This window comes from Echinococcus granulosus (assembly GCF_000524195.1).
Source record: "Echinococcus granulosus chromosome Unknown EG_S00136, whole genome shotgun sequence".
NCBI classification, from domain to species: Eukaryota; Metazoa; Platyhelminthes; class Cestoda; order Cyclophyllidea; family Taeniidae; genus Echinococcus; species Echinococcus granulosus.
In genome coordinates this window covers 127,036-147,025 of record NW_020170516.1, presented here as the reverse complement: position 1 = coordinate 147,025, position 19,990 = coordinate 127,036, and the positions used below count along the sequence as shown (strand labels likewise).

The 19,990-nt window shown below is 41.2% G+C and overlaps 2 protein-coding genes across 2 annotated transcripts in view; one reads left to right on the top strand and one right to left on the bottom strand. All coding sequences in view use genetic code 11, as the record gives it.

Moving 5' to 3' along the window:
- The window catches only part of EGR_09196 (hypothetical protein), a gene marked incomplete at both ends in the record, with an annotated part of 4,424 nt that extends 3,950 nt beyond the window's left edge, over positions 1-474 (top strand). The window contains one exon of the mRNA XM_024498445.1: positions 271-474. Coding sequence (XP_024347145.1) covers positions 271-474 — 204 coding nt within the window. The remainder of the gene's footprint in view (positions 1-270) is intronic.
- Positions 475-3,895: 3,421 nt separating this feature from the next.
- EGR_09195 (SH3 and multiple ankyrin repeat domains-containing protein) lies at positions 3,896-18,772 on the bottom strand (the record flags this gene model as incomplete). The annotated part of the gene is made up of 9 exons (XM_024498444.1): positions 3,896-4,069; positions 6,956-7,591; positions 10,909-11,013; positions 11,103-11,261; positions 12,825-13,006; positions 15,730-15,877; positions 16,236-16,354; positions 16,426-16,511; positions 18,687-18,772. The coding sequence occupies 9 exons, from the start codon at positions 18,770-18,772 to the stop codon at positions 3,896-3,898; spliced, it is 1,695 nt and encodes a 564-aa protein (XP_024347144.1).
- Positions 18,773-19,990: the final 1,218 nt, after the last annotated feature.

The following is a 19,990-nucleotide window of genomic DNA, read 5'->3' as shown; positions in this document are numbered from 1 at the left end:
GGATCGCTTGAGTCACCTTTTGTGGATCTCTTTTAAAAAGCAAAGTTTTAATAAATTTTTTACGATAAAAATTTATCGTTTTCGAAATGAAACTAAATAAAAGCCTAAATTTGGTCATCATCACTTAATTGGACACTTACGGCGGCCATTGAAACTGGCATATAGGCTTTGAAGGGGGTATTGGAATTGGTCGACGGTAGAAGAGCAAGATTATACCTGAAAATTTTTTTAAAAAAGGGTCCCATTTATATAAAATTCACTTTTGCCAAGGTCTTTTGTGTGACGTTGTTAGTAAAAGTTTACCATTGTTGTTCTTGCCTCCCATTATTTCCACTAAAAACGGAAACATTTTTTCTCCAAAAATTTATATCAGAATGTGACTTGGGGAGATACCGGCTGTCTATTCAAAGTCATTTCAAAATGGAGAAGAAAGCCACTCTAATTGTTAATCGTGGAAAGCCTGGGGCCTTTTAAAGCGGCTCCGCACATCTGAACGGGCGCTTTTTGAAGGGCGGCCAACTAGACAGGACAAATCGTAAGGAAGAAAAAGCACAAGTAAGAAGAGCGTTCGGACACTCACCATGTTTCCGGTAATATCGTGGCAGGAACGCCTAAATAGAATTAAAATATGGCTTATACTTAAAAATGTAAGTAATGCATAGCCTGGCGTTCAAGGCAGTGAAAAAGATCCGAGAATTCTATTTTACAGGGAAGCAGCACCAAGAAACCTGCAAATGGGCACAATGTGATTATTCTTTTCAGACTAAAGAGAATGTTTTCGTATCAACTAGACACAAAATTGTGGATGTAACTCACTCCTATATTGCATGGTGTTTGCAACTTGAACGTTGGCCATTCAGTGAGCGAGCTTGAAGTAATTCCTAGGCGAAAAGAAAACCAAAAATTTCCAAAATATGCATCACCCTCACTAAAAACAGAAAGAAGTGCTTTATAAAGAATACTCAAAGATAGATTGCTCAGCAGAAAAAGACGTAAAATTTTAATGTATCTATAGAGTGGTGGCTGAGGAAGCGGTGCACATTTCTTCAAGACATTTTACAAACCAGGGCTACCAGCAAGAGCCCTATGGGTTCGCTCCCACATTTATGACCGTCAGAGAGACTACCTCTCTTTTGATTTCTTATGTAAACATTCCAAAAGACAGGTTTCATGAGGTCAAATCTTTTAATAGATGTTGAATGGGCGCGTTGAATGGCACCTCAGTTCATACATAAGAAGCCATTAGCTCCCGTCGGTTCTACACCGCCTTAAACTATGCGATGTGATTCCGTTCCTACACAAATTGTCTCTACTGTGTGTGTTCGCTGTCTCAAGGGTGTGTGCAAATGAAAGAAACTACTTTTGTATCCACCAGCAGTGCGGCTGACGCCCATCATTCCGTACCTCATTGGGGTAAGAGAACCCGCATTTTCCTCAGATTGGCCAGTAGCTACGATAAAATTATTTTTTCTGAGGTGCAGTAAAAAGGCACTCCGGTAAATGTATACATATCAAAAAGGAGAAGCCCTTCAGTAAAAATTTAAAAAGGGGATATCTCTTCAACTTCCAGTTTTCTTATGCTTTATCTAATCCTAGCACCCTCCGCTCATAAATAAGGACAGTCTACTTTTTTAGTAAAAATATAGCAAAGCGTGTTTGTAAAGAAAACGAATAAAGCTAAATTTAATTTAGGCGGTTAGTTGGACTTTGGCTAGTAACTACTTAAAGAAGCACTCTCAATATCAGTTAAACAAGCTGACCGTGACAGTTCACCAAAATCCCTCCATATTTCCATAGACACTCGAGTCGACCTCCCTTCTAGTAATTCAAACAAATCACTTCGAATGTGAGGATCACATGTGCACTTCTTATCTTGAGAGGCCCTTAATTCCTTGGAATGCCAAGATCCATGCTTTTCTTGGCTTCAAGTGCCAGTTACGAATTGTGTCACTCGAGATCCACCGCAAACTGCCTCAGTGCTCACCTCTCACCAAAGTAATTCGCTTAAATCAAATATTTTTGCGAAATAAGCCACAAACCCCTTAATGTTCCATTTTGACTAAAAAAAGTGTTTTGGAAATTTGGGATTTGCATTGAAATTTGAGATGCAGCTGTCATGAATTCCCAAATCTGCAAAAAATCACACGCTTCAGCGTAGGCGAATGGAACCTCTTTAAATCGGCTTTTCTTCGCCAAAAACCAGGATCTTGACCACTAAAGTGCTAAATTTAGGCGCGTTTTAGCTCTCGCTACTGAAGTAAGGCATGCGAAAGGAGGCTGGGCAAAATATACGAGAACCCGCAGCCGAGGCTAGAACTGGGTGCTAATGGACTGCCATCTTAACTTCAAAAGGAGGCAAATCTGCTTCCAGAAGTGGAGAAAGCAGTGCACTCATGTAGTGCCATTCGGAGAAAGGTGCTATTGCATCAGAGAGTGAATAGTGAGTAATCAAACAGTGAAGAGATGGTTGATCGCAGGTATGAATTCAATTAACTTCCAACCGTGTGGTTATTGGCACCCTGAGTGCTTCGGTGGTGCACTGAGGCCCTCCAAAATCTCGCAAAACGAGTTAATTTTAAGAGGATAGAGGCACTAACAAACTGCATATTATTGTCACTAGGAGGGATTGGGAGAAAAAGTACTTAAATATGGAAATATGTTCAAGGTAATTTCATCATCTAGGCATCAAAATTCACGAAAGCCGGAATAAGGAAAAAATGCGCTCTTCGGGGAAACAGATTATCTTATTATTGCATGAACACAACTTCATTGCATTCGTTTATTTTTAGAAATAAATTTACTGACTTTGAATTAGTATGAAGAATGAATAAAACAATAGAAACTGCGCAGTTTTTAATGTAGACGAGGCAAGGGGAATAGAGCATGACCTCATGGCGGGGGGAGAGCAGCGCCCGTGAGAGTGTATGGACTTACCACAGCTTGAATATTCCAACAACCGAGGAGGCACAAGGCGTGTGTTTGTGTGCAGTCAAGCGATTGCGGTGGAACGCGAATCCGTCAGGTTAGACACGATCTCCTGCGCCCTTCTACGCACCCACCCACGCACGCGCTCTCTCACGCACGGTCGCACAAACGCAGGCACGCAGAGGTGGTAGTGGTGGTTGCACTAGGGGGACCTCGCGGCTGCCACATCGTATAAATCACCGATCCGGGCCGATTATACCTTTAATCTCTCCCTCCCCCACACATACACACTCGCATGCTTTACCTGTGTAGCCACATATCATTACTCTTTCTTGTTTTATTCTCATCAGACACTTCGTGCTTTTCATTGATAATTCCCATTTGGAGATATCGAAAGACTTTGTAATTAATTAAATATAAATTAACCCTGGACCTGGCTATTTCCTCCGCTGAGTCTGACCATCCATTCGCTAAACAAATATTTTGGCGCATTGGAAATAAGTTTTCTTTCCCGGATTGCTAATGAAGCCGAAATAACAATTCAGTAGATTTTGTGAAGACCATTCCCTTACGAGCTGCTGCTTAATCAGAAATATAATCCTGATGCAGCAGGAATCATTCGAACTATGCTAAGATTTTTGCTGCCTTAGATGCCAACTGCAAGGATGCTATGATCACATTCATTTTAAGTGCAGCCCCATCTTTTCATATTTAACGCATTGGCTACCAGCACCAGACGTTCATGACACGACTTTTTCGCCAACTCACATGCTACACTTGTGTGACACAGTAAATTAAAAGGGAATAAACTAGTATGAGAAATAAAAGATGATAAAAAACGCCTCCACCGAGGTGCTCGGCTCGCCTCGGAGTCAGGCCCGTGTGGCAATTGCTTTAAAGCAGATAGGAAAAAAGATTTTTGCTAGTCAGGAGTATCACGCTTACCCGGCTAGTCTGACTCATCGAATTGTTACTCCGCCTGGTATTCAGCCTTCCGGACCTTCCTACTGAAATCGGGAAGGTCACCATGCTGACAGTACTCACGTTCATGAGGGCTCTGTGGAGTGCCCTGAAGTAACGTCCGCAGTTTCGGCGTCTGTGGTGAAAGTGCTATAGTAGGTGACTGTGATTTTAGGTATATGTCCTGTGTGGAGATCGGTGGAAGCATGTGCGCTACACGCATTCTTGCTGCCTAAACTTTCTCAGCAACAATGATTTCTTCTAGGGAATCTATGACATACTCTGTGAATATTTTCAAGCATGCAGTGACATGGCTAAATCATACATTCATTATTGCCAGTGCCCATTTTGGTTGGTCAAATTGTGGATTAATATAAGAAAAATGCAATGCATACTTGCATTCTAATCGTAATTTACTAAAAAAATTTGCTTTTTGTTTTCTAGAATTCACTTTTATTAGTGAACACTTCCAATTTGAGCTCTCAGAGCCACCAAGTTTGTACCACCATGACGGTGGTCACTGAAAGACAATTTAAGAGTCCCAAGGATTTGCCTACTTTTGATCTTGAGAGAACTATGATTAGGAATTAACGACACATTCATGAAAGCGCGCACCTATCTAAACATAGCTTCGGCTCCCTTCACAGAATGGACCACAATTTTGCAAAAACCATCTTTTGCAGTATTCGTTGCAAGAACACATGTTCCATACTCCAAAATAAACTTCATTTTTAACAACTTTCTTGTTTTAATTAAGTACAGCCTCTTAAGATGCTAATGCTGTTCAAAATTTCATAAATTAAAGCGTTATTCATGCACATTTGTAACCTCCTAACTGCTCCCAAATTTTTGTAGAAATATTCCACTAGTTATAAAATAAATAGTTTAATCGCTTTCCCTTTAATTAATGAACTCCATTTCATTTTTATTCAACAAGGTGAATTTTCCTGGTTCCCACAAGGCCTGAAGCCTTACCAAGTCCCCGCCTTCGGTGCCTGAGAAAACCTACTTTTAGTTAATAAGTAGCAAGAGGCTTAAGATGGGCCAAATATTGTGCAGGAATAAAAATGATCGTTGGAATAGCACTACCAGACGCAAATCATTTTCTACCAGAAAATGAGAAAATTTGACATTCTTTAAGTGAAAAAAAGATGGAAATGTAATTATTTCTGGCACTTTTGTTTGCAATTTTTTGGTGATGACTATGCAGAAAGCGTTCTTAACAGTCGATTTTTTGATTGCAAAATTCCTTTTAGACATGTTTTTTTAAAAGATTTCATTGACAAGAGATGAAAAGTTAAGATGCGCATTTTGCTCGTCTTACGTTTCCCCAAAACTGCTATCAAGACAAGGGCTGTCATTAGCACAAATTAAAGCTGCGATGGCACAAACTCGAGGTAATTTTACATCATTTGAATTTACTCCGAGATAGAATAAGCGATAACACTAAAAAATCCCTAAAAAATTCTTTTAACTCCGATTTTAAATTAGTTCCTCCATTAATGCAAACTCACTCACCTCACCTTCTCTTCAAAATCACATCTTTTTGTAATATTTTACAACTAGATCATCAATCCCTAATAAAATCTCACGTCTTGAGGCGAAATTTATGTTTTCATGGTTTTTAAAGGCTTAATTTATGAAAACCTCTCTTTAGCCGCACAACACTATTCATTAACTTAAAATGTACCGAAGACTTCTTTGACAAAACGGGACTTACTCACGCCTCAACACTATGCCAACGAGGTTTGCTACTAGTTATTACCAGGGTCTGCAATCAAAGCACCCATAAAACCATTTTCATTGTCAAATAGGGGAACCAGCGCATTATTTCCAAGCTAAAACTTGGATTTCTCCTTGGTCTTCGCCTAATGGGACCGCCCTTTTATTCTTGTGCTTGGTGACTCTAAGCTAGTATTTATCTGCAACTTCATATGGTTCCAACTTCTCGCCGCAGAGGAGTTTCAGTTGACGCGCTTTTGCTATTCCCCTGAGCTTGCGTCGGCCCTAAGAAACAGTGCAATCCATCGCCTTTGGTGGGTTCCTTTACCCATAAATGGAGGTTCTTCTTTGAAGTAAGACTCATCCATAATTGGAATTCAACCCCATTAAAGAAAATTAACTAATTTTAATGGTACAAACCACAATTTTCTATTAATAATCTACTAAACAGATTTTACCGGTGCATGCATGTGAGCATGTAGACACTTTGAAGCCTTCATAAATAAATCCGGCTAAATTTCTTCATTTGCATCAAGAGTGTTTTTGCTTTTTAGTCGCTTTTTAATTAAAAAGCTAATTGATTCTGACAAGTTGGTTTATAAAAAATGCATTTCTTGATTGGTTAGTGTGCCAATTTTATTGCATCAGTACCGCGCAGTGGCTGAGTTGCCTCGGAGGACCTTATGCTGTCCAGATTCTGAAAGTAGCTTTGTTATAAACACATTCACGGGGTAGTGAACTACTGGAGGAGACTGAAGTCGACTGGGTAACAATCTCCTTGCATCAATCAGGTCAGTCTCATGAGTCGTCCCACTAACTTTTCTTATAAAATTAGTACTATGCACCAATAGTCAAATCTTGCTAAAGACAAACCTGCGACCCACTGCTTGGTTATTTGATAAGCCACACAGTTTTAAACTACATTTGAATTGTGAATCAGATCCCGTGTCGTCTTCTAAAGAATGCCTCTGAGCTCTATAAAAAGTGGACATCTCAATATGTTTCTCGGTTTCGCCTCCTTTAAAGCACCCACAGTATTTGACACTCACGTTCATTGTCTGAATCAGAAAAAATATAACAAAGCGAAAAGGCACCCACTTATTATAAAATCAAAGCATATAAGTTCTAGCAATTCAGGTCCTTATGAGCAGTCGTTTGCGCTAATGAGACAAGTAAAATACATAGAGAAACGCATTTAGCCTAGACAAAAGGAGAAGGAAAAAGAGAAATTAGTGAATAAAGTGAGAGATGTGTGCTGGGTGAGGAGCAGCTAGAAAAAGACGGAGTAAAGTCACTGGTTATAGGGCGCATCGTATCAATACAATCCTCTGCGGAATCCACCGCCCACTTGCTGCTGAGGCGGCGGTGGTGGCGGAGGCGGCGGTGGTGGCGGAGGCGGTGGGGGTGGTGGGGGCTGTGACCCCGGGTGGGTCGATCTCTCTCCTCCGCCGACCTCAAATCGACTTGCCATGGTTACGCGTTCAGACGCTCTAGCGCCGCCGCATGGCATCGTGGCGTTTACTTTTGGTTGCGCCAGTGACGATGGCGGTGACTGAGGCTGACTGAAGCCTCTCGCTACGGGTCGAAAACCATGAAAATCGTCCTCGGACTCGCTGGACTCCCTTGACTGATTCATCTGCTTGCGACGTCGAGCGACTGCAGCTTTTAGGGTCTCCTCAAAACTGTTCTCATTGGGTGCGTATGGTGATTTGAATTTGGACGGTTTGGACGCAAGGGAGGTGGTTTCTTCGTTCTCTGAAGCCTCCAGTTTTGCAAGCACGGAGGCTAGAAGAGGATTGACGGCGCCGTTGGAGTTGCGAAAGAGTGGAGGCGGTGAGGGGATAGAAGGTTTTGGCTCCATGGGTTTCGTTTCATCGTGGAAGTTTGAACTATTTGTTGGACGACGTAAACAACTCTTCTTGAGTGTCAGAACACCATTAAAATCGACAGACGGGCTTGGTGCTGATGAAAAGCCATTTGCTTTCTGAAGAAAAAGGAGAAGTTAACTTATTTTTATCCTCGCTTTCTTTCGGATAGGCCCCTACTTCATTGATCGCTATCGCCGAAGAGTTATTAGTGTAAACAAACGTGTTGTGTTTACAAATAAATATTCCGTGTTTTTGAGGACGATCATAGTTCCTGTTGCTAAGGCGTCCAAATGAGCTCAAGGTTTGTGAGGTACGGTGATTTCTTTGAAATAACACACTTCCTCAAATTCAATTCTATCCAATGGCGTTAAAAAACAATAACCAGAATAGCGGCTACTAAATGGGAAGGTCACTAAAGGTATTTTACGATGTTGTTCACTACGCCAATGTAGCGATCATGCAAAATCGTTTCCCACTGGTGCGTTTCTAGTTGCCAAAGTGATAGGGTGGTTTTAGTCATTACTCGGTAATTTTTAGGTGTTGACTTAAAACCGCCTGACTAAACAGTTTGTTTAACCGCCTCTGCAGGATGTACTCCCCATTCTACCGCATGGCCTTCGGATCATGATGATAGTCTCCTAGCTCTTCACCACGTTAGTAACACAGGTGCTCATCCACACCACTTTGGTTTATTACGACCTCGAGAAATGGTCGGGGCGCTACGCAACCCCTACAATTTACTGATCAAGTGAAAGGTCATTCGTGAGTGATTATAAATAAATATTATTATTTAGGCCAGGGGTCTAAACTTACGACGTTCAAAACATGAGGAGAAAATTGAAATTGATATTAGAAACAATTTATAGCAAGAAAGAAAGTCCAATTATTTAGCTAAATCTTTTGTTTATTTTTGTCCCATTTACGCTGCTAAAATAAATACTAATTAATTAATGGGTCCTCTTTAATGCCCTTCTGGTATAAGAATTGGAATTTTCACACAGAGCAACGCGACGATTTTTACCAAGTGATTTCCTCCAAATTAAGTGGAGGAGTTTGGAATTCCATTCAGATTGTTAACGTGTTAGACGTTTAAAAGTAGACAAGCAAGATTGTTTTAGCACGGACCTCTACAGGGTCTTTTTATCATTTCCTACAACTGGCAATCTATTTAACCTACTGCAAGTTAATTATTATTTCCACAATTATTTAATCAAAAGCTCTTTTCTTATGTCAAGATGTTGTATCTAAAGCGTGCCTAAGATGATGAAAGTCCAAGTGTATAGCTCTCCCGATGACACCAAAGAGCCAAGTTTTCAGGAGTCAGCAGATTTAGGATTAAAAGTCACTAGTGGCCGGTATGCTTGCTTTGCCCATCACTTACCATCTGACCCGACAACTACTTAGGGTGGTTAAGGTGACTTCCGTCAAAATTGGACCCTCTTCTGCAGCAACAGTTTGAACTTTTCGGAACTGGCAGCTGACTTCAGCCTGTTGGCAATTGCTCGATTAGTGGGTACTAGTGGGCAGGACTTTGACACGGCGAACCTCCCATCACTGCATCACTGTTGGATGTAACATTCAACTTTCTCAGCTTCTCTTTTTTGGTGAGTTTTTGGTAAAATTTCAAAAATGACGGCAGATATTGCAGTTCCTAACTATTTAGTGTCGTAAAAGAGTTTTTCCTGAAAAAAGCATATGGTTTCTTACAAAGACGCAAAATAGAACAACTTTATCACCTTATTCGCCGTATAAGCAGCTACAAATGCAAATACAAATGGGTGCAACGAGGTGCTCAAGACTTTTAGATTATTCTAAAATTTATCAGGAACCATCTAAGAATAGAAAGTGCTTATTGCAAGAAACAAAACCCAAAGTTCTCCGCGATGAATATTCCTGTCCAGTGCGATTCCTCTTATTCGGCGTCAGTGCCCACCGTATTTTTGTGAAAAAAATGGCAATTTCGCCTGTAAGTCTTAGTGAATTTGTTTGCCAGCACCGGGGGAAGAAATAACACACAAGTTCATTAGATCAATTGCGCATATTTCTCACTAGTGGACCGTGAAATTGGTACCAGGTAAATTCACATTCGAAAATCCGCCTCCACTGTCAACACAACAGCGAGCTGACCTTGCCGAAGTCACGCACTTTCCACTGTCTACTGGCTAAAGTTTGATTTCCTTTTTTTACCATGTTTTATCGGGGCCCGTTGAAATTTGTTACGCGTCTGACTTTCAGCATGAGAAGTAAACCCTTTCACTGGCCTTCAAATCCCCAAAAGTTGGCAAATTTTGTAACCAATATGTGTTTACGATGAAAAGAAATAAGCTTTTACTACATTGTAAATTGTCAAACTATTCCACAATTTCATGCATGCCTAATTTTTGACAGTGCGCTAAGAAAGGACCTGCAGCAGTCATAAGGGGAGCGCTCTTGTTTATACGTGGTGTCACTTGGACAGGAGCGTAAGTTCTACTTCGTAAGAAAGTCCGTGAAGTGAAAAATAATGTCTGTAAAAAAGTTTGTGAGAGCAGTCGAGGCCACAAACAATAGTAAAAGCACGAATGTTTTCGTGCTTTGTTCAGCCCCGTCAAAAAACACTTGCACATTTTTGTCGCGTGAATACCGCTTTCCTACCGTAAATATTGTGAAGGCGTGGATAAAAGACTTTTATAACTGGAAAAGTGGCTAATTGAAGTATTTTTCTGGGCTCTCATAATTAAATTATTCCTCAAAAGAGGAAATAACAGGTTAGTCCAAATTTTACTAAGTTATTTCCTAATTATTAGAAAAAGTAAAACAAGACTTTACCTAAAAAACCTGCAAGTTCAAAGGAACTGCCCTTCATAGCGAATATTTTGTCATTGTGATCCACAGATTTAGCGAATCTCTCCTGATGTCCCATGAAATCCACCACGCCATAAGCAAAAATAATGCCCTTCACCCCAACTGATAAAAAGATGGTATCTTTGGGAAAAAAGGAGTCACTTGTGACTCAATTGATCCACAGTTCACATTTATTTTTAATAGCCAGGTACACTTCACCTGACAGCATTCACCAGCCAAACCTGAGTGTTTTCTGAGGTGAAAATTGAGGCTTCCATCAAAATGGAATCAATGCTGAAAAAAGCTGATTAACTAGTGCAAATTTCTAGCTGGATGTTGCCAATGAATGCTCCAACCTGCGTAGTGAATAAAAGTGATACACAAAACTCATAAAATCGGCGGTTTACTATTAAGGGCTAACATAAAGGTAGTAACCGGAAGTTCTTATGTGCTTAATTTAGTGATGGTCGCAGTGCCAGTCAAACAAGTGAATTTTACGAAGAGGTGGAGAAAAAAATTATATATCTTCGGGAATGAAAGTAGCTTATAAAATTGGTACCATCTTGGCCATTTCAAATACCTCAAAATAAAAGCCAAATAATCAATTTACCTTAATATTACAAGCCGAGGGAGGTGGCGGGGGCGGTGGAGGTGGGGGTGGTGAGGAAGTGGGGATTCCTACGGAATTCTGTGGGACCAGTCTCCTTGGTGTACTCTGGGTAGAAATGCAACACAAAATTCGGGTGAGTGTCAAATTAAGATTAGGTTCTTCATTAAAAATGTGTGTAATGAGTCTCCTCTTACCCCCTTAATGACCGAATCCACCATACTGTAGGAATATTCGTTTCCACTCGTGGGCTTTGAAGGTGAGGGGACAAAGTGTGATTGTGAATTGTAGGTACCATCACTTGTGCCGCCATAAGAGAAGGATCTCTGTTCGGAGTTATTGGATCGCCGAGTAGTCTAGTATAACAGAATTTGCATGAGATAGGGTTCCACATGAACGGCCTTACGTAAGTGTAAGTCAACTTCTAGGTACTCCTTTAAAGGTTATAATCTCGACAGTTACTTGTTGCCAAATAAAAGTGGCTTTCAAGCCTGTGTTTATCATCCACTAAAATCCTTAATGGATCGCACTATCTGTGGCTTTTATTAATAATTGTAAAAGCAGTTAACACCCACAATAGAAATAATGGGACTCTACTGTCATGAGTATCAAAAACTCAAAAAGTCAAGGCAATGTTTATTTCAAAAACTGAGAAGATATCTTAAAAAGTAGTATTTATATACGAATTTGTATAGTTTGAATGTGGGTCTTATCTACTCATTTTCTTTAAGTAGATGCCCCAAAGCATTTGTATCTTCGAAGAGAAGCAATGGCGTCAAACACGAACCATTCAGAAGACGTCATTGGAAGATCAACAAATATATCAACCCGTTGGACTTCCCTCAAGTTGTAATTAAAAAGTGGGAAGAAATGTAGAGGATGGCTTTTACAAAGTAACTTAAAAACCGGGGTACAATTGTGTTGGCAAGTCTAACTGAAGGAGATTCAAGAAGGTTCCAAAGTACTGCATTTGCATTGCATGTCATAAATCTCGTGTTTATAGATCTTATTTTTGACCACATTCTGGCTGTTTTATGGAGATACGACTCCCATCTTTCCTGCACCTAACAAAACCTACTAAGCAGTGGCGTCTCTTTGTCTTGCCTCTTAAAAGTATATAGAGCACTTATCTTACCATAAATTTGTTTTCGGGAATTGCAGTTGTTAATTAAAAGGCTAAACTTCTCCAGTTTCACTAACTTACATGCTTCATGGCAGCTTATTAGTTACCTTAGTGATGTCTGGTAAAACGACATCCTAAGTAGCATTGGGCGTATTCCTCGAAAACTGCAAATTCATCCCTACTCGTAGAAATTCTTCATCGTTTTCCCCTTCCGTTTTGGTAGTTTTGCCGCCAGCATTAATGCGGCGTGACGGAGTGCACCCTAAGCGATGACTTGTCAAGCAACGTGACATGCAGTCCGCCGGATCGGACAGTCGACAATACGGATTTTAGTTGTTTTTTACAACATTTAGCAAACATTCAGACAAAATTCCAGAATACATGTTTACAATGCGCCTTCCAAGGGTTCACATTCAATGGTATATAACCGTGAGGTTACTTAGAATGACTTTGCTTGAGCTTCTAACAAATGGTCTACGGACCTCAAGACCACAGTTCTACATAGAGAAGTAAAAAGAGGACTTTTTAGTTAAAAGATTACTTCTTCCCAAAAGAACGACTTTTTGAGGCAGACTCCACAACTGTGTTTAAGCACGCTGTTGTTTCTGAAGTCTGAAATGCGAAATAAAGCACCAACCACAAGATTAACCCACACAGTACTATCAATTCCCTACTCAAGCGCTTTCTTGGCAGTCAAAAGTTCTCTTCATCATTTGTCATCCATTCAGAGCTTTCTTTTGTTGGTCGTAACAAAAGTCGGTGCCCTGTTTGGATCCCACACCCATGGAACACTTACTCCAAAAGCGCCGGACTCCCGCGAGGACGTCCGTTGACCAAACTCGGAAGTGCTTTTTACGAAGGAGCCACTTTTGATTAACTGAGGCGACATCGGAGTGCCTGCGAGAGAGTTGTAGCCCCCTCCTCCTCCACAGGGTCGACGACCCAAAGTGGCGTATCCACCGTCAGCGACTGAGATACCTGAAAATTAGCAGTGTATTTTCGTCTTTATTCATGCGTTTGTTTGCAATACAGTTTCAGAATGTTAAGGTAGGTGGCATGAGTATGGCTTCGTTGGAAGGTTATCTGTAGGCACCACTGAAAACGCTTTACAACCTCCACTCCTAAAGAGGCCGAATCTTGCAAAGGGCGCATAGACTGCCCCACGTGCTTTAAAGCCAAAGTGGAATTCAGCTTTACTTTCATGTCCTCAAGGGCTCTTTCGACGTGCAAACCCATCAAAATTGCTTTCGTTGGGAGAATGAACTAAAAATTTATAGAGGCGATTTATTATGCACCAATGCAAGGCCAAAGGCCAAGTACTTAATGGTTTGAAACTTGGGTCGGCACTTTTAAGAAATTAAGCAAACTGGAGCCAAATTTGGTTTTTCCTCTGACTGAATTGGACTACGTGGTTTTTCTCCTAAAAATTGGATTTAAATTTCAAATTTTTGACTGCAAAATAATCTCATCCAAGTCAAAACGTCTCCGCCCAAACCCCAAAAATCCCACCGTAGTTTCAGGTGACATTTACCCCAACAAAAGCATAATATTTACTTCTGTGCATTAAATTCTAATAAAAAAGTTAAGTGTTGAAAAGTTGTAGCCAATGTTCCTTTCGCCGTTCACTTCAACGCTTCTCCTGGTAACCCCTCAACTAATTCTCCTATTCGTACATAACTACGACTCACCACCCCCTTAGCTGACTTACGGGTTTATTTCCTAAATAAACAGCATCTTCCATTATCTCTAAATCTTTAAAAGTGTCTGCAACTGTGCGTGAAAGCTCAGGGCGGGCGTTTTGGGTCCGTTTTAGATTGAGTTGACTTCCCCATCTGTCGAGGCCCACTTGAGCTGGCATTTCCACTATGGCGGACCTATTTTAAAAAGTCAAGGGTGTTACCCAGTCTGTGAAGCAGCAGCAGTGATACTCAGGGGGTGAAATCAGCCTACTCTTCTACATTGACAATGAGCCCACGCGACATTTGATCCCATTTCCACAGTAGGTAGTCACTTGCCGCCTTGGCGTTTTAAACAACTCAGGTGCGTAAAACTATAGGTCAGAAATTATGGGACATTGTATCATTGTTTAGTTCCATTTCATCGCTGACTTCAACATTGCTCCGCCTTTTTTCAAAAAAGTATTATGCGAATAATTTTGGAGCCAACACCAAAGAGAAACCTCTCAACGCACCTTCTTCACTTATTAATGCACTACTTATTTGCAAACAAATCGAGATTTGTGCGTGCTATGGGGTTAATTAATCCATTTCAAATTGCTCCCCACAAACTGTGGAAAGACTTTCGCAAGGAAGCAGAGGCTTATAAAAATTAGTGTTTTACGTATTCCGTCTCTAGAAGGGAAAAGGTCCACCCTAGATAACTTCAATTCTTATACACTTCTATTTCGTGCCCTTTTTGAGCGAGGCCACCTAATATCATAAAAGGGCGATAATCACTTTGGCACGAATTGGGGCACGAGATCCCGCGTTACTCTATGGGGAGAGGACTTCCTTTCCTTCTTCTAGTAGAGGATTTTCGTGCACACGTCCAAGCAGCATCGAGTAGAAATTAGCTTTACTTGTTGAACCTCTGCAGGAGAAGCTCGGCTAATAAACTAGTCCTCAATTTACCTGCCACACAAAACAGGAATAGTCTTCTGGGGATGAAGTGGGGGGTGCCTTAGAAGTGTGGGTTAATTTAGGGGTGGTTTGGGGATGGCCGGCGATGCATTCGTTCGCTTAAGGAAAGTTGCATTGCAGAAGTACGAAAAGCATTCCTCATCACTCGTCAATTAGCAAACAAATGAGGCGTCTTCTTCAGGTTAAATAAATGAAGAACAAATCGTTTCGCCGTGAAAATCACTATTATTCGTTAATGCCTGTGGCACTTATTTGCCTAGCCTCCACTATGACCTCTGCCTTCCCTCAAGTCAAGCATTCTAAATGGCATTTCGGCACGTTCATCTCGATTAGTTCTTATCAAGAGAAGCATTATTATCAAGAACAGAAGTTTTTCCTAAACAGAATGCAGCTGCCTTTGAGTTTATCATTGCCATGATCACGCAACCGCGAAACCCTTCTAAGCGGTTTGTTTTGCCGCCGCACCTTCTCCAAGTGCTGTGCAAATATCCTAGCAAAATCCCACATCGCTGGAACAAACTTTAAATTCGATTTTAAAGTTTAAAATTGGAGAAAAGTAGGTGAGGGGGCATCGAGGTGTCTAAACTATATAATGAGTGGAAACAAATGCATATATTTTAAAAGTTTCCATATCTTCGCTCTGAAAATTATCCCATCTTGAAATGGATAGGAAGGCTGACAATTACTTGCTCACAAATGGTTCAAAGAACCAGCAGAAAGATTTCCATAAAGGCTTAATTAAGGCGATGGAAACAATCACTAATGTTTTCCTTCAAGAAGTGACAGGAAGACTTCCAGTGATATTCTAGTTTCTTAAGTTGAAAAGCTATTTGGTTATTGTCGAAAAATGACAGTAAACAAAGTTTTTGGGCCCAACCTTTGTGTTTATGGAATAATGACAACTTTACCAGAAGCACCACCATATTTTTTTCTAATGTCTATTCCTCCGGAACCGTAGTCTTGATGTAATAAAAGAATTAGGTGTGGTTTACTTTCCAAAAACTCTCCACCACCTTTTACTCGTCTAGACTTTAAGTAGCCCTTGAGGGCAAACAGTTTTACCACTTTCGAGATTGCCGAAGCCTTTGTTTGGACATTCATTCTTATCCGAGTGTAAAGTGACAACTTTCAGCGAGAGCATGTCACCGGAGTCTCGAATAGCTTCTACCACTTCTTGATGCGATAGTGTGGCAACGTCGATGCCGTTCACCTAGAAACCAAAAAAAAACAACCACTGAGATATGAAAGTCAGCATCCACAAAATCATTATTATCACATGGCGCTAAGTGGAATTGGCCCTGTGAGGCAGTGATGCATGACCCAAAACTAAAACCTCCTTCATTTGGTCTAGCAATTGCGTTCAAGATGGCAAAATTTGTCGCATTTGGCTTTGTAATTTAAGATTTCATTAATATGGAGTGACAGGATCAAGAAGAGGTGATTCCCGAACTCTATTAGTAGTTAGAACTGACCAAAGAATTTTTAAAAGCTTTCCGGGAAGTGAAAAGGACTTTTCCAATCCCATTCAAGGAAAACCAGATCCATATTATTTACAAGTGAGGCGTTACCTCGAGAATGAAGTCATCTGGCCGAAGGTTTGCACGGTAAGCGACATTATTTTCCTCCACATGGCCCAAATAATGCAGAGAGGGTATCTCATCTGTCGGGACGAATATGCCTCCCGTTGCTATGAATTTACGCAAGGAGATTATTTCTCTTGAGTGTTATGTCCTACTAACTCACAGAAGCAATGCTTACCTCTTTTACTTTGAACCACAAACCCATAGCCACGACAGCCCTTCTGGAGAACGGTTACTCTTGGCAGATATCGAGTGTCAATGTTTCTACAAAGGAAGGTCGACAGTGTAGTTGCAGCCGATTCTCCGCCCACCGCTCCTAATCAACCTTATTCGTTCAGAAGGTCTTCAAAAAAGGCATCTCATGCCACCATATTATACCGGTGCACGGGTCTTTTCATTCTCCTATTATTTAATTCCAGTGGAGCGTCATGGATTACGGTTCGTGACATCAATATCGGCATTTTTTCCTTGACGCTTCAAGGAAGGCTCAAGCTGGATTGGATGGGGTGGTTTATAAGCTTTGGATTAATAGTCAGGATTTCACCTACTTGGAATGGTTGGGCCTGTAAGGACTCACCATGGGTAAAATACAAAAGCCATGTCACTATTTTGCAACCTTTCCTATTTCACGTCCTACACCGCTGGCATCAACGGAGAGAGCTCGCCACTAAATGATTCGAAATCAGCCTTGAACAAAATTACTTGGATTCCCTTCACCAACAAACGAACTAGGATTGCAGTCAGAAAATATGGAACCTTTCTGCGTTGAAAAGGTTTGGCAGCAGTCCAAATAGCACTACCTTATGGGGAAAGCCACCAGAACGAATTTTCAAGATGCCACTTTATTGTGCAGTTCTCACTAAATAATCTTAAATTTATGCCAATTTGTCTTCGTTAAGCACTCAACACATGAAGCCCGCCTGATTTAAAACAACTTCTACCCTTAAATCATACAGATCAACAGCAAAATATTAGCTCAAATGAACCCCATTGGAGTCATTGAGATCGGTGGATTTGAAGGTCGCCTCAATGGTATTCGAAAATCGAGGCAAAATCTTCATGTACTTTGAGTTACTGGAAAACCGACGTGAGGCAATGAAAACGCGGAATGAGTTCGCAGGCCCTTTTTCCCAGACGACTCAACCCAAGCGCAGGTCTAATCCTGCCACCTAGGCTGCCAGTCTTCCAATCCTCCTGGTGCAGGGGGAAAACCTAATTCTGTAACCGCATATTCAGCAACGCCTTCAGAAGTAACTTAGCCACCAAGGCTAAACCACCTCACCGCCTACATAAAAGCGCGCTTAAAATTTACGCAAAATTGAATAATTTATCATATTATTTACTGAAATCGTAAAGGAAGGATCAACCCCAGATGTCAATCTAGATGTCTTGTCGGTCCACTGACCGCGTTCACCATTAGCTCTTTTACCAGTTCGACTGCTTTACAAAAAGTTAAAAAGATGAAATTCCTCTTAGGTCATGAATACCTTACATCTGTTTCAATGCTTTCAGTACAACCAATCCATCTTCAGGAATGATTCAGTGCAATTAGCGGTCGTAAGGTGCCAAAGAGCACGAATTTGTGCCACCGGGTTCCGATAAGAAGACTGGGGCATCAGCCAGTGGTTGTGTTAAGCAGGGCTTTTTGAGCCTGTCGTACAGATGAACTACACTTCTCTCTCCTGCCCAGGTAAGCCGCACATTTCAACCAAGTGTCACGAAGTCCCCACATGCTTGGCAATTTGTGTCGAGGGTATGAGACGGAGCTAGAGGTAATAAACTCTACACTCTTTCCACTATTGCAGTAAGGAGGCAGGAGCGGTAAAACGCGTGACCTCCGTGACCTCAGGCTGAACCACACGTATTTCTCGCTCATCACTGGGTAGCATTGGCGCCCCAAGCTGCGCTTAACACTGGTTGGTTAGGTGATTAGTATAGGCAAATTGATGACTCTATTTAGCTGCTTTTTCACTAATCAACATCATTTCAGGTATTCAGGGAGTGAGCTTAGAAAACTGTTGGTAGAATACTACAACCAATGCTTCTTCAACCTAGCCGAATCACGACTTTGGTTCAGGAAGTTTTAAAAAAATACGCGCTTCTCTTCTCATGGGAGAGCATAAAACTCCGTATGCTTCTTTAAAGAATTAATCTGGTTTTAACTGTGGATACCGGAAGAATACTCAAATCCCGTGACTCTGGGAATTTGAGTTTTGGTTTTCCAATTGAACCTGTGGGTATGAATTCTGCATCACTTTCGTAGAAAATAAAAGTAACTTTTATCCCAAAAGTACCACCAATGGTGGCCCATGGTCAACATTTGCAGTAACTAATCCGCTAGTAATATATAATACTTCAATTGCTTGGCTAAGTCTTCGTTTTGGTTACGCGGATACCGAAGGCTCCGCTGTTAGACTTCCGCTTGGCAGCACGGCTCACGGATCACCCCAGTGGCCCCTGGATTCCTTTCTGTCCTGGTACAGACTTCTTTCGACATTAGGAAAGCCGTAGAGCACCACAAACATCGCTGAGATGGGTTTCATAAAGCGAATTCATTACTTTCAGCATCGTCTGTTTCTATTGTCAAACTAGAACAATGAACTCATTTTAATGCAACCATTAAGAGATGACAAACTCCATGAACACCTTTTTCCCGCTGAAAGTACTTGAGATCCAGACGAAGCGGATCTCCAACCCAAAAACCCTCTTAGCCTTTTCTTTTTTAAACCCAAATTCCCAACTCAAGCCTGAAGCGAACGTCACAGCGTCTCAACGAATCATGTTCTCATTCTAAACACCGTGAGTGATTAAATTTGAGGTGAAGATAAATTGCTCATTCAGGCAGGAACAGGTCCAGCAGAGCATGACTAACGGCGGGGCTGCCACATTGACCGGCTGAGGCCACCACTACCACCGCTGCCAGCGAGACACGCAGTTCACATCCACTTGTTGACGAATGCATGCCTCTCGGCTTCAAACCGGAAACCAACGTCTAGTAGCAGTGGTAGTAGTAGCGACAGTACTCGGCGCAGTTGTTTGCCGGTATAGCACCACATGAGGAAAAAGGAGAACAGCTATTCCAAGCCAGATTCAAACACTACTTTGCCTTTGAGGTTTCGGAAATACACGTATGACCACGAAGTTTCCATTTTGATGCTTTTTGACCATCTCTTTCTTGTGGTCGTTGAGTAACCTCTTTATCATGCAGTGTGGGGCATCCCGATGCGGTGTAAGTTCCATCCTCTTACCGACATGACAATATGCCGCCAAAGTAAGACTCTATTAAGTAGTTACAAGTTTTCGCGAATTAGGGATTTCAAAATCTCCTTGATCAAACACTGAAAAGGTCAAAAATTAGGCCTTGTCTAAGGGAACACTGATTTTGAAATGAGGTTTGTTTAGGCTTACTTATGGACTTCATTAGTGTTCAGATAACTTGAGCGGTTGCTTTTGACCTAACCCAAAGACCTTTTTTATGCCGAACTCCCTGTTACATCGAAAAACACTTGTCAATCTCTAGACAGCTTATTTTAAGTGCATTAAAAGGGAAAAGAACCACAGCATTATTATTAGTAAAGGTCAAAATCTAGTTCAAATGACCCACTATTAAACAAATTCACCATGGATACCTGATTTTCTATCAATTGCAGGTAAAGAGAATTAGCAACTGAGTCTATTGGACAGATGGTCAAATCGTTTTTCAGTAAATTATTTCATTGTGCCAAGGATTCGTTTCACCAAAA